At 37.9% G+C, this 13,890-nt stretch overlaps 1 protein-coding gene across 1 annotated transcript; it reads right to left on the bottom strand.

Annotated features, from left to right (window-relative positions):
• Nucleotides 1-227: 227 nt before the first annotated feature.
• LOC130175036 (cell surface A33 antigen-like) lies at nt 228-5,994 on the bottom strand. The gene is made up of 7 exons (XM_056385336.1): nt 5,817-5,994; nt 4,978-5,150; nt 4,578-4,791; nt 3,700-3,864; nt 2,828-2,944; nt 2,567-2,693; nt 228-2,146 (listed from the first exon to the last, which is right to left on the bottom strand). Exons 1-7 carry the CDS (start codon nt 5,962-5,964, stop codon nt 1,663-1,665), a joined length of 1,428 nt encoding a protein of 475 aa, XP_056241311.1. The 5' UTR covers nt 5,965-5,994; the 3' UTR covers nt 228-1,662.
• Between the last annotated feature and the right edge of the window lie 7,896 nt (nt 5,995-13,890).

Raw genomic sequence — 13,890 nt, 5'->3', positions numbered from 1 at the left:
ACATTTTTAAACATTAAAAAAATACAAAATAAAAGTTTCAAACATGAATGAATCCCCCAGCTACTAATATTAATAACAATTAATATCAATCACCACTACACTACTACAAATAATGATGATTACATAAAATTATTATGATAATAATATGATATAATAATGTAGTCATAAATGCCATTTGATTGCGTGAAGGCTGATTTGTTTAGTTTGTGTTGTGTTGCCATCTAGTGTTCAGGATTCAGAGTTCATTTTATTTAATCAAGTTTAGTTTTTACAGAATATTGGAACACAAACGCCGAATGTTTCACATTTACACAAAATTTTGATAAATCTCAGTGAAAACTTGCAACATTATTATTGCTGACATAAAATACTAGCATGTAGATTGTCATATTTCATTGCATTTCAACAGAAATCTCTTCAACATAAAAACATCTTTGAAGGTAACATGGTAAAAAGGAGGATATGTACTGTATATGTTCAAAGTTTACACATATTACTAAAATTATTATTTTCATTTACAAAACATAAAACCATGAGAGATCTGTGGGACTGTGAGAGATCAGAGAAGTTCTAGTTTCTATAATGTTGTGGTTTAAAAAAGAAAGAAAGAAAGAAACTGAAAGCACTCAATAGAATGGATGATAAAACTGGTTCAGTGCCTCTGTTTCTGTACAAGAATAAACACTAAGCCTATCTAACTCAGTAAACAAAAAGAATTCCAGTAAGCATAAAGAATGACAAAAACTTTTCTATAGCATGAAGTGGTAGCTTCTTATTAAAACAAGCCACCAGTTACACCCAACAGCAGAAGCCATCAAGACAAACGAACATTCTTGCGTAACAATCTCTACATATCAGGTTTAAAGCTAAAATTCCACATAATTTCCGGATTACACAACCCTCTTCCACACATCAGACAGCAGGGGTTGCATGTTTTATCTTACAGCATGTGTTTGTGCCTCTACTTTAGAATGTGACTAAACCTGACTGTGTATTCACATACATTTCAAAGTCAAACAGGAAACAGCTTCCTGTATATCGCAGAAAATTATTAACAGAACATTAACAGTCTGCTGTTAATGCCATTGCTCTCATATAGTACTAATATTGTACTGAATGGGAAAGTGGTCTCAGATTTCAGACCCCACTATGTGTGTGTGTGTTTGTGTGTACACATTTGGGGATCTGTGAAATGTTTGCTAAGTTCCTAATCTTTATATGACGTGAGTTTTGCTGCACAAGAAAGGTACAGATTTTGCCCTAAGCAGTTTGTGCCAGTGTGAAAACTAGAGGGATTTCACCTGTTGACCACACCCACCGACTCGCTGTTAAAAACAGATTAGATGGACTTTGTGGCCACCAATTTGGTTCCCTGCCCTTCCACTGATCCTCCCAGTCTTGTGCTTCAAATCACACCTCTAAACAACCCAACCCTAAAACTGCTTCCATCTCTCAAACATGTAATAACAGATTATGCTTAACTCTAGAATAAGTATAGCCGTTTTTTCCGTGCCAATTATGTCATAACTAGGTCCATTGAGGCAAAATGTTGATTGAGCCAATTGGGTCGCACCTTGAGTGTGAAGTAACTGGCAGCCAGTTGGAAAGTCAATGAAAATAAAATATAAGATGGAGGACAGTGGTTGGTAAAGACTGGAGGCCTTACTCATCATAGTCCTTCCTTGGCGGCTTGTTGGCTGGCACAGGTGGTTTCTCACGCTCTTCATAGGGCTCATCATAGCGGTCCTCTCTGTGGTCATTGTAGCGGCGCTCGTCTTCATAGTGGTGGTCGTCGTCATAGCGCTCATTGCGATCACTGTACCTGTCACGGCGGTCGGAGTAGTCACTGCGGCGGTCATCGTAGTCGGTGCGCCGATCTTCATAGTCGCTGCGCCGATCATTGTAGTCGCTGCGCCGATCATTGTAGTCGCTGCGTCGGTCGTCATAGTTGCTGCGGCGATCATCGTAGTCGCTGCGGCGATCATCGTAGTCGCTGCGCCGATCGTCATAGTCCTTGCGGTGGTCATAGCCGCGCTCGCTCCGTTCCTCATAGCGGTCACGGCGATCAGCGGGTTTGTCATCCTGCCCATCAGCTCGGCCAGTCTCACTAACCGGCTCTTTGTCGTGGAACTCTTCCTCACGGACTCTGCAAAGTGGACACACAGCAGTCAGATGTTTGGGATGAAGAGTTTTTGTTTTTGTTCATTCCTTTAGCAGCTTGTGTGGAACCATAGTTCTCTGCTCAAATGTGGCTAAATAAATCTCCTTAAACCTAAATCCTTTTCTTCTTTCGGTTCTGCATCTTAGCATCTGACCAACTTGTGTAGTTTTAATATTAATATAAAAAACACTTTTCCCTTATGGATAAAAAATGCTGCATAAACAAATGTCTTTGACCTCTCATAGACAGCTGTATTCTCTCTGCCTATAAACCTAAACCACCTGCTCAATCAGCCTCATGAATGTGTTGTATCAGATGTTAACCTCTGTCCACGTCACAGCATCTCGTTCACAGCATCAGTGTGAAAGGGTTTGTATGTTTGTCTTTAAGGCAGAGAAGCATTACCCCATGGCATATTCCTCCTCTTTGTTCTTCTTGCGGCAGCAGCAGCAATAGATGACGATGATGAGTATGATCAAAAAGGCAACAACTGCAGCAATGATTCCTGCAGTGGAGCCAATGTTCATGGAAGCTGCAGGATTGAAGGAAGACAAGTTGGGAGAAGAAAAACTGATGAATGGATATTATAATAAATTGTTGTAAAGATGTATTTATTGGGATTGCTAAATTCCCAGACTGTTAATGAAAATGAAAGGTTTGTCTCACGTGGCATGACTGCGAGGGTGACGTTGCAGGTAGCAGAGCGGATCTTGTTGCTGGAGGTGCAGATGAAGAATCCTGATGTCTCTTTGGAGATATTGTATAAAGACAGGATACCTCCGTCTGAAAGACAAAGAGTCAGTCACGTGTACTGTACACATCACTGCTAACACAACTTTATTGCTTCTTATTTTACAGACTACAAGTTCTACAATGCTACTGCTCATAAAAAGTGCATCTTCTGGAAACGGCGAGGTGCCCAATGAATAATCCCTGCTGTTAATCATACTTCCTGAAGGTTTTATTGTACATTTTGTATGTTTACGCAACACAACAGAGACATTTTTGGTGTCAGTGCTGATCTGTTTTTCCTCCTATTTCAACTATTCACCCTGAGGCCTGTACAAACATATGTCACTGTCAGTGATGACTCTATACAACACATTTAAAAGCAAACACATTAGAGGGAAGTCAGATTTTTTATTCTAGTATCGGCCTATATGTTACCCACAAAGCAAGATGAAATTGCAATATAGAAAGGCCAAATACAGCCTATGCTTGAGGCAAGTTTGAAGCAATGTCACAGTTTGTGTACTTAGAAGATTGTTTTCACCTTTTGGTCATTCTTTAATATCCAAATGTATGAGAATTTTTTCAACTCAAAAATAGCAACATTAGAATCACCCACACCACCCTGTGGGTCACCTTTAAACATCAAATGAGGCTGAAAAATGAATTTAAAGTATACCAAGCGAAGAAGAACATGTCTCCATTCTCACCCAAGGTAAGTAAACCTTTATCTGCTGGCAGTTGACTTGTATTATTCCAGGATCAGTAGTCTTGTCAGAAGCTGTTACTTACTGAACACTCATACTTACTGGTGGTGGTTCTGGGGTGTGCAGCACGAGGCGCGTTCTGTACATCACGGCTTTCCCACTTATAAGTCGGTGGTGGGGAGCCCTCCTCAGACAGACAGGTTAGGTTGATGTTCTGGCCGTACTCTGTCTTACCCTGGATCTTACAGATGGGTGTCGATGGAGCCACTAGAAAAATAGAAATAAAAATAAGGTATGATTTGTGTTTAAAAGGGACAAAAAAAGAATTTGTCTTGTGACAACAGCTTCTTTAGTGACATGTATTAATAATAAAATATGTCCTACTCATCCATCCATTAGTTATACAGTTTTATCCATCAAGGTCGTACAAGCGGTGGACGAGAGGCTGGGTACATCCTGGATATTATAGAGTCATTTAACCTAATTGTACATGTCTCTGTATTATAGAAGGAACAGGAGCATTCAGAGGAAACCCACAAAAGCACAGAGCAAACCCCAGTTGTTGTGCCGTTTTAAACCAAGACCCTTCTTGCTGCGAGGTTATAGTGCAAACCACTATTATATTATTTCAAGTATGTTATTATGTTGTTACATGACGTAGAATACAGTAAGTGCTGTGACATAAAGATGTAAACTGGTTATAGAGAAAAGGAGCAATGTTGGATAAAATTAACACAGAAGTGTCTTTGTTCTACTTCCATATATCATGTTATTTTTTTTACTTCAGTAGTAGTAACAATACCCACGTGAATACAGAACAGAGAGGACTTCAGTGCTAAACATTATACTGACTGAGTGTTATACTTAGGGTTAAATATCTGATACTATGTTAAATGGAAAGTATGAACAACTCTTTTCACCCACTTTTAAACATTTAAAGCAAATGGTGTGTTTTTCTTTGAAAATAAAGGCAATGTTACCTAGAACCACCAAACGTGCAGTGTCAGCTGGCTTGCCCTCATCATCTTTTGGGATCTGGACACGACACTCAAAAACCTTGTTGTCTGCTAGTGTGATAGAGGACAGTTTTAGGTCGGCCTTTCCAGAAGGGATGTCTATGTCCACGGACACCCGGCCTTCATAGAGTGATTTGATGTCAGTAGTGCCAGTAGAGTAGTGGGTCAGGATCAGGGTCTGTTACACAGCAACAGCAGCAGAGGAACATCAAAAGAGGAAGATAACAAAGTTCTGCTATTCATTTTCTTATTCACAATACACAATTAATTAGGATTATGCTGATCATGTCGCATGGATAGATAGATAGATAGATAGATAGATAGATAGATAGATAGATAGATAGATAGATAGATAGATACTGACCTCTTTAGCGTTAGCTTTTTCAGCCTCAGCAGACCATGAGATGATGACTAGTTTTTCGGGGGTTAGGGGTTTGGAAGGTTTAAAGCTGCAGGGCAGTGTGATGTTGTCACCCCTGGCATGTTCATATGTTTCCAGTGGGATGTTCACATTGAGGGCACCAACACCAGACAACACTGTCAAAGATTTACTCATATTGATTATTCATAGTCATTTGCGTGCATTTCACTATCATATAAAAACACCATCAATGCGACTTTCATGTGAATGTTATAGCAGGTGATCTTTACATTTATACAAATAACTTATTATCCCACCCTCCCAGCCACAAACACACACAGCACAGACAGCAACAGCTGCTTGAAAGCCTGATGACTTCTGGTTTTCCTTTGTCCTCTATGACCGTAAACTGAAAATCTCTGTATTTTGTCAAAACAAACAAAGAAACATGGGAGCTTGTGATGGGCATTTTATAACTAAAGGATTTACCCAGTATAATGGGTAGTTTAATCGATAATGAAAATAAGGAGTTGCAACCCCAGTCTCGTATGCGCCATTAGAGGCTAAAACCATTCTATGAAGTTACCAGTGTCAGGCCGGTGTGAAAGAAAACTGTACAGGTCAATAGCATATTAACATTTCACAATGTTGATTTCAAAGTGTTCTGTGTTCTAAATTTTTGTGTATTCATACAACAACAAATCATTTGGACAGATCACCTGCATATACAGGTTACTTGGGCCTGTTCCGTTTTAGAACACCTGAAGGTGCACAAACAGGTGTGGCAGCTTGGTTAGGCGCAAAGGACAGAAACAAATGTCATTTATCACAAGAATACTCACCCAGACACAGCAGAGTCAAACTAGAAATCCTTCCCTTCATAGCTGAGACGTTTATTTTATAAAAACCAGCCGTCAGTGACTTTTCTCTGTGTGGTTGTTTTACTCCAAAAAGAAATAGGGAACCTGAGCCGCCGGTGCGGTGTCGCATCGAAACCCTACTGCGTCCCGTGTGTGATGAGCCCGCTGGGTGTGCCCGCCGCCCCGCAATGACTGACAGCGCTCTCCACCAATCACCGCAGCTCTTGCTGTTCAGGTAACATTCTTGTTGATCTGTCCTGACGTGTTTCGGCTCGTACTCTCATCCACTAGCTAAGGCCTATATTTGACTTTAGATGAAACCTGTCCACTGAGTTTTCTCACGATAGATTTTTACAACAGAAGCACATATGGATTATTTCAGATATAGTTTTTGCACTGTTTCTAATCAAAGATCGCAAAATCACAAATGTTCGTCTTGAACTCCAAAGCTTTATGTATTAACACAGATGTTATAGAATACTTTTCTTACTCTCTTTTATCAATCAGCTTTAGCGCAGGTTGCAAGAGAGAGAAACCAAACACTTAACAGTGTTTGTGGTACAGAGAAAAGCTGATGTGTGCTGGTGGAACAAAAGAAGCATTTTGTCCTGTCAGACTGGTTTGACTAGGATTTACCACCTAGAGGCGAACATGAACACACCCACACATGAACACACACACACATGAACACACACACACATGAACACACCCACACATGAACACACACACACATGAACACACACACACATGAAAACACACACACATGAACGCACACACACATGAACACACCTACACATGAACACACACACACATGAACACACACACACACACACACACACAGAAAAAGAAGTATATGTTCCATTTTTCCATGTCGACTGAACAACAAACTATACTTTAGTCGTTTGCCAATCTGATTATCAAATAGTATTTTATCAGAACTGAAGTTCAGTGTACATGTGGACATATTCTGGCACAAATGAAACTCCATGCTATGGCTAGCTAGTAACTACATTTCTTTGTCTGACTATCTATCTCACTTGTTCCCTATTGGTGTATGGGAGTGGGTGTGTTGCACAGACTTATGTCTGGTATTTTTGTATGAGTGGGCAGGGGATGATTCGTTTTTATCATATTCATATATATGTACATGTATATAAACGGTTTGGTTTATTTATATTTTGGTTCACATGTGCTGTGTTTAAAGTGCACTGAGCCAAATGTGCAATATATACACTGTTGCTCATAAAGTTGGAATAAAATATTTTTTACCTCTTTCCATGAAATGATTGTAACAATGATTTATTCTTGACAGATAAAGTGTATATATCTTCTCAAAACTTTAGTAGTCAATCTGTTCCAAACATATCATAATGAAAATGAAACCACAATTAAACTGAAAACAAAATTATTCCAAATTTATGGGCAGCAGTGTATAAATTTGATTAAAATAATTTTGAGTACCAAAAACATAACACAACACAAAATAAAACATAAGCCTCATGGATCAAATTTGGCTCCGTCTTGAGTTGTGCTGTGTTTTTATGCTCCACTATGGCACCATTTAGTAGAAGGAAAAATACCCAACAATACTCTCAAACATTGTGCGACAAAGTTGAACCAGCATGAACCAACTTTCAGAAAAAAAGAACACATAACTTTCTGGCAGAGAGCTGGATGAGATTACCGATCGATGATGTCAGACTACAGTCGCCTGTTATCTTAGATTAAGCACAACACCTGAAAACAGAGGGAAAGCTTTAGCCTGGCTTTTTCCTCTAAAGGTGATAGGATTTGCCTACAAGGACCAGAAAAACATTGCGAGGGAATGCAAAAGAACTGAAAGAAGAACTACCACTAACAATGCTATGGTAAAAAGAAAAGACAATGACAACATAATTATTCTAAAGAAAATGCCATGTGGAAAAAATGTTAGTTGGTTCAGCTGCTAAATTGCAAAACAGCAACAGTAACATTAGCTGCTGATTCTCGTCATCACAAATTAAATACTGATTTGAAATGAAACAGTGAAAGTTATGTTACCTTTGAGTGCAGCCCACTAAAAAATAAGTAGTATGGTAAAAAAAGAAAAAAAATGACAACATAATGATTCTAAAGTGAATGGAAAATGATAAAATTTCAGCAACCATAGCTGCTCAATTGGCCATTAACTAAGATAATTAGGTATGCTTTGCTTTGGCTACCACATTACTCAGAATGGCCATTACAAATGTATTGAATATAAACAGTGACAGTTATATTACATAAGATGACATGAAAAATTAAAGTCACATTAGCTGCCAGTATAATAATACATTTAGCTGCTAACTTTGGGTGTCACAAAGTTAAAGTCAAGGTAATGCTAAAGTGAGCTGCATTATAGACATTATAGACATTATAGTAAACAATTTTGTAAACAAACTGTGTGATCGCTTCAAATGAGACAAATACTTATTAACGGAGTTTATTAAACTTGTGAACTTGCAACTTTGTTGGCCTTTAGGTGAAATCAGAAATGGTGGTGCATTAGTGTAGTGCTGTTTGCCTCAACCATTTAGTAGTAGTACACTCAGGCGAAAAAGAAGTTTACATCTTATTACATGATTTTATGCAATCTTAATGAAATTAAAATTGAGTTTAAAATGTTTTTGATTATTTGAATTTATTTTTGTTGTTCTTTAATGAAGTTTTAATGTCATCAAAAAGTTTTATTTTTAATGTATTTCCATGGTGCCTTATCCAGTCTGTCTAATCCCAAGTACCCAAGTATCAGCCTGATTAGAAAGCGGAACTGCCATTTATATTTTTTTACTATACAGTGCACATCAGCATTTATGCTTCCCTTATTCCTAACATGTGCTGGGTTGTGACAGCACCAAAGTGCACATACAGATAGATGGTGAACACAGTGGAGCATTTAGCAGCTAAAGAACCAGGTATTTCCCTCTGGAGATGGTAGAGAACTAAAAACAGAGCTGTGACAGTGAGAATGTTACTTATATTCATCAGATGGACAGAAACACGACTCCGTGAATGAATGATGATGTTGCTCCAAGAAGTAATTATTTCAATTAGTGCAGGAAGAGAGAACGGTAGGTAGAAAAGCTTTTCATGTTTTACAGTAAATACAGCTGAACTTGAAACCAGGAGTGTTCATCTAATGGCCAGTTATGCTGTACACTGAATGCTGTAATCTAGAGCATTAAAACCACTTATTTCACAAGAAATGCATTAATATTTTGCATTCCACTCATGAAGCTTTATATCACAGCCTGTGGTTCAATGTGAAGTGATTTTCAGAGGAAATGCTGCCACCTTGTGATAAAGCTGCACCTTCATTTTGTCCAAGGCTCTTCTGCTCATTCAAACATCAGTTACAAAATGGTAGAACTCCATCAGAATTGATAAACAGAACCAAGTGTTTATGATGAGATCTTTATGTGAAATATATCTGACAACACGTTTGATCTGAAGTATTCATATATTAATCAATTGTTTTATGATCACAATCTTTAAGTTTTGCTTCACTTCCTGCTTGTTTTAAAGCAGGCATGTCCAAAGTCCGGCCCGGGGGCCAATTGCGGCCCGTGTTCAAATTTTCACCGGCCCGCAGCCTCTGTCATAAAATCAATAATATGTGGCCCGCCAGCTCTGTTGACCACAGTATAAAATACACGCGTACAAAAAAAGCTGTTTTACACTTCACCAGAAGATGGCAGTAGACCTGTGGCCGCACTCTCGCCGCCGTGACCCTTGTGTGATCCTTTCAGCCCATTTCTGACATGGTGACTGTAACTAAAAACAGAAAGTTGACAGCGAGGGCCGCCGCTTCCAGGACAAGTGGAAATTGGAGTATTTTTTCGCTGAATTACGAAGCAGTCGGCACCAACAGCTCCCTCTTGTCAACTTCTACCTCCAGCTGGATGAAGGCCGGTTCCAAGAGATTCGAACATTTGCTAATAAAATGCTGAGCTTGTTTGGCTCGACATACTTGTGCGAGAAGTTACTGCATTAGTGCAGGCAAGATATGTGTTTAGTCCTCTGAGGTGAATAAATTCTAAAATCTCAGTGAATTGATTTTTTTGTGATGATCAAAACCACAGTTTTAAATATGCACGGACCACTGTTTTGAATTTAGAAGTTTACAGTGAGCATTTAATAGTGAATAATATGTAATGTTTCAAATGAACCTAGATATGTTTCATCTTCCCAAAAGTTTTTTTTCCCAGACAGACCTTTTCTCTATTTTATGTGGTCTTCAAATATGAAAGGAAGAGTGATTTTGGCAAAAACTTGAAAATGAAAAAAAAATGAAGTATGCCATTTGCAATAAAAATTTCATAAAATGGTTCATTTGTATTTAATGTTAATGGTTCAAAGAATGTCAGGCTGAATGGTCGGCCCCCACACATTTTCACCTTGCCAAATCTGGCCCTCTTTGCAAAAAGTTTGGACACCCCTGTTTTAGAGGATTTGTCCGTTCAATCTCGTATTCGAAAGTGAAACACAAACCAGTTCTAGTTATTGACAGTGTTTCAATTTAAACTTAAAATAAAGCCTCAAAAACCAATTCCAGTTCCATGTGTCCATTTTAAATGTGTCCAGTTTCATCTATATTTTACTATTGGTAATTCATGAAATGAGTTTTATGCTATTTCATTTTATTATTTAAATTTTTTATTTATCATCATCATTTGTCATCAGCTCGGTAGACAAATTAAAGTCATATTAAACCTTTCAGGCAAATACTCAAAATTAACTAAATTAAAATCAAACTGAATTCCCACATTAGTTTAATGATTTTAATTTTATTTTTCTTGTTCATTTCATTGAAACTTCTGTGAAGTAATTTCTCCCAAAGACAGGCACTCAGCAAAAAAAAAGAATCAAATTCATTGAAGACTATTCTAATTGCCAGCAGCGCTTATATTCAATGGTCAAAAAAAACCCTCCTCATTGAAAAAATAAAGGGAATAAATGTCATTGAAAAGATTGAAGCAAAGAACCAAAAGCACTTTTACCAAAACAACCAACAACTTTGCATAGAAAAATGGGACAGCTGTGGCATGTTAAGTCCACTAGAGGGCGCTAATTAAAAATCTTCTAAATATAAATGCCTTGGTTTTACAGATGAGCTGAATTAGTGTGTGTGTGTGTGTGCGCGCGCAAGTGTATATGTTTTTGATTAAAATGCTGGAAAAATTAACTTAAATACTGGTCAGAAATATAAAGAAGGGGAGTTCAATGTAGAGAATGTATTTAACAGATTCATTGAACCTGCTGCAGATGTGAACAGCTGCATGTTCTTTCTTTGATCCTGTGACTCGTAGTGTCTTCATTTGTGCAGACTGAACATGCTGTCTGTATTTGAACAGCTTGCATCCACTTTATTCTCTGTACTTATTATACTGATTAATTCTGTTTTTCAGTTTTGATTTTTTTTTTATTATTCTAATCTAAATTAAGAAATAAATTTAGAACTTAAATAACATTTATTTAGAAATATTTTATCATATTAATCTGTTTGATTTCATTTGGAAAGAAAGAATAATCAAAAGTAATATGCATTTGGGATTTTGAAATTTGGGTCCTGCAGACTCCTGTACCTCTTCTTGTTCTTTGCAATGAACAGTAATATGCTCAGGAGTTGAAGTCTGTAGTCCTCCACCACCCACATAGACCTCAAAATGTTTCAAGGCCCATATAAGAGCCAAAGCCTCTTTTTCCACAATGGAATAATTCAACTGGTAAGAATTGAATTTCCTGGAAAAGAAACTGACTGGTGGTCAATACCATCAGTACCATTCTGCAAGAGGACAGCTCCAGTTCCCAAATTCCTGGAATTTACCTGTAACTGCAAAGGTTTATCACCGCAGGGAGGACAGGAGCAGATGAAATCAGATTTTTGACTTTTTTAAAAGTGCAGTGACACTCAGGGGACTAGTCAAACTTCACCTTGGAACTGTGTTGAACTATGTTTAAGAGGAATAACATTAAGGAGATTCACATGAACGTCATGATCAAAGTCATAAACAGTAATATTGGACTAATATTTTTCCTTTTTCTTGAAGGTGGAGTTGTATAGTGAAAGCGGTACACAGAAGAGAGGCTCAAATCCTAAACAACTTCCATAAATCTGTCTTTGCTTACTTCTGTTGCTACTACTGCTACTTCTGCTGGTATGACTGTTACTAATACAGCACTACTGCTACAACTACTTTCTGTCAACCACTTCAACAGATTGCTTAAGATTCCAATCATGACATATTCGAAGCATTTCTAATAAATTCATCTTTTAACTTTAATATTGAAGCATGCACACAAATTATTTGAGAAAATATCACCTTTTCCAGGTGATAATAGTTACAGTGAGCAGGATCTTGTAATTTTGCAGACCCACAATACATGCTGCAACTAATATCACAACTATGTTTGTTTTTTTTTTTTTGTTTTTTTAACTCTATTCAGCTGTTTTCAGTCTCATTTTGAATTTCCCCAGATGGAACTGCTGAGGATGAGGATGCACTTTCTGTCCCAGAAGTGATGCAACGATCGACTGGACAGTCACACAGGAACCTACTTCTTTCAGAAAGAGAAACTTTTAAGAAGCTTTTAACTATTTGTTATCTGATTGTTGGCGCATACACACACACACACACACACACACACACACACACATATCACATTTCCTGCTGCACATTGTGTGAATTATTGTGAATAATATATTGTGAAAATATGGCAACAGCAGAATCAAGTGTGCTCCACTGATGATCAAACAGCAGCAGGTGGTAGTGATAAACTTTGGTTTAATTTTTTTTACAGTATTGGCAAAGACACTATGACAAACCTTTATTTGGACTCAGCCACTGCAAGCCACATGAAATATGTTTTTATTAGTCTGTGTTGTTTATGATGATCTTGGCGAACGTGATATTTTCTTTACCTGTCACACAGAGCTGTGTACTCAGACAGGCATGTGCTGTGTTTTGTGTGCTGAATTGTGCAGCTCACGTTTTGAAATGTAGTCTTGACTCCACCCAACCAACCACACATGCCAGTAAAGCAATAGTCCTGAAACTTTCAGCCAGAGAGGAGGCCAATGAAATGCTGTTTTTCAGCCTGGTGTTAGTGACATTTGACTTGTGTGGTGAATACATATGGCACTAAAATCCTTTTTTTTATTAAAACATAAAGGTAAGGGTGAAAGAGCTATACTCATCTTTTCTTCTCCCCTTAGCAGAGACCACTGTGATTTCAGTCCATACTCCGACAAATAAAAATACTTTTCATCACCTGACCTTGTTTTCTATCCCCCAGCTCTCTTGGGACATAACCCTCAGCAGTTGACTTTGTTTATACTGTTGCCACTAAAAGTCTTGATGACTTACATATTAACTTGTCATGTTAACCGACTCCGGGCCAAAAACCAAACCACACATGCTTCTCCTGTTGGTTTATTTATTGATTGAATTTTCTAAACCTGTGGTGTTGCTCTGATTCCGACTGCAGCTCTGCTCCTCTGAGAGAAAGCAGAATGAGATCCCAAGGTGCACTGCTGTAGTACTTGTATTCGTTCATCACACTGAGCTGTTGTGATTGCAGCTTACATCACAACAAGGTGAATGACTGAAAGTGGATTTAATGAAAGCGATGTTTGGATGATGGCTGCTGGTTTGAAGAATGAACCGAGATTTAGAGCTGATTTCTGTGGCAGAACAAAATGAAAGAGTTTGAAGCAACATCATGATGAAATGTGTCCACTTTAAACATATTTGGTCTGGAATAATTTGAATGGACTTGTAAACAGAAGCCTCATACTGAGGATTAGGCATTTACAACCAGAATAATTAGGGTTTTCCATCAGGCCTGTGAGATAAAGCATTAACTTATCATTTGTGTTTAGCAAGTTTAATGATTACCGTAGATTTACCTCAAAAAGAGCTCATAAAGAGGCCAAAAAAAAATGTTATCCTGTAAAACTATCAAACAAAGAACAAATAACACCTCTTACTTTTTACTTCCTAATTCTGCAGTGGCAGTAAGATGTGTTTGCTTTCAC

This window comes from Seriola aureovittata, chromosome 1 (genome assembly GCF_021018895.1).
Source record: "Seriola aureovittata isolate HTS-2021-v1 ecotype China chromosome 1, ASM2101889v1, whole genome shotgun sequence".
In the NCBI taxonomy this organism is placed as follows: Eukaryota; Metazoa; Chordata; class Actinopteri; order Carangiformes; family Carangidae; genus Seriola; species Seriola aureovittata.
The sequence above is the reverse complement of the archived record's forward strand: the minus strand, read 5'-3'. Positions and strand labels throughout refer to the sequence as shown.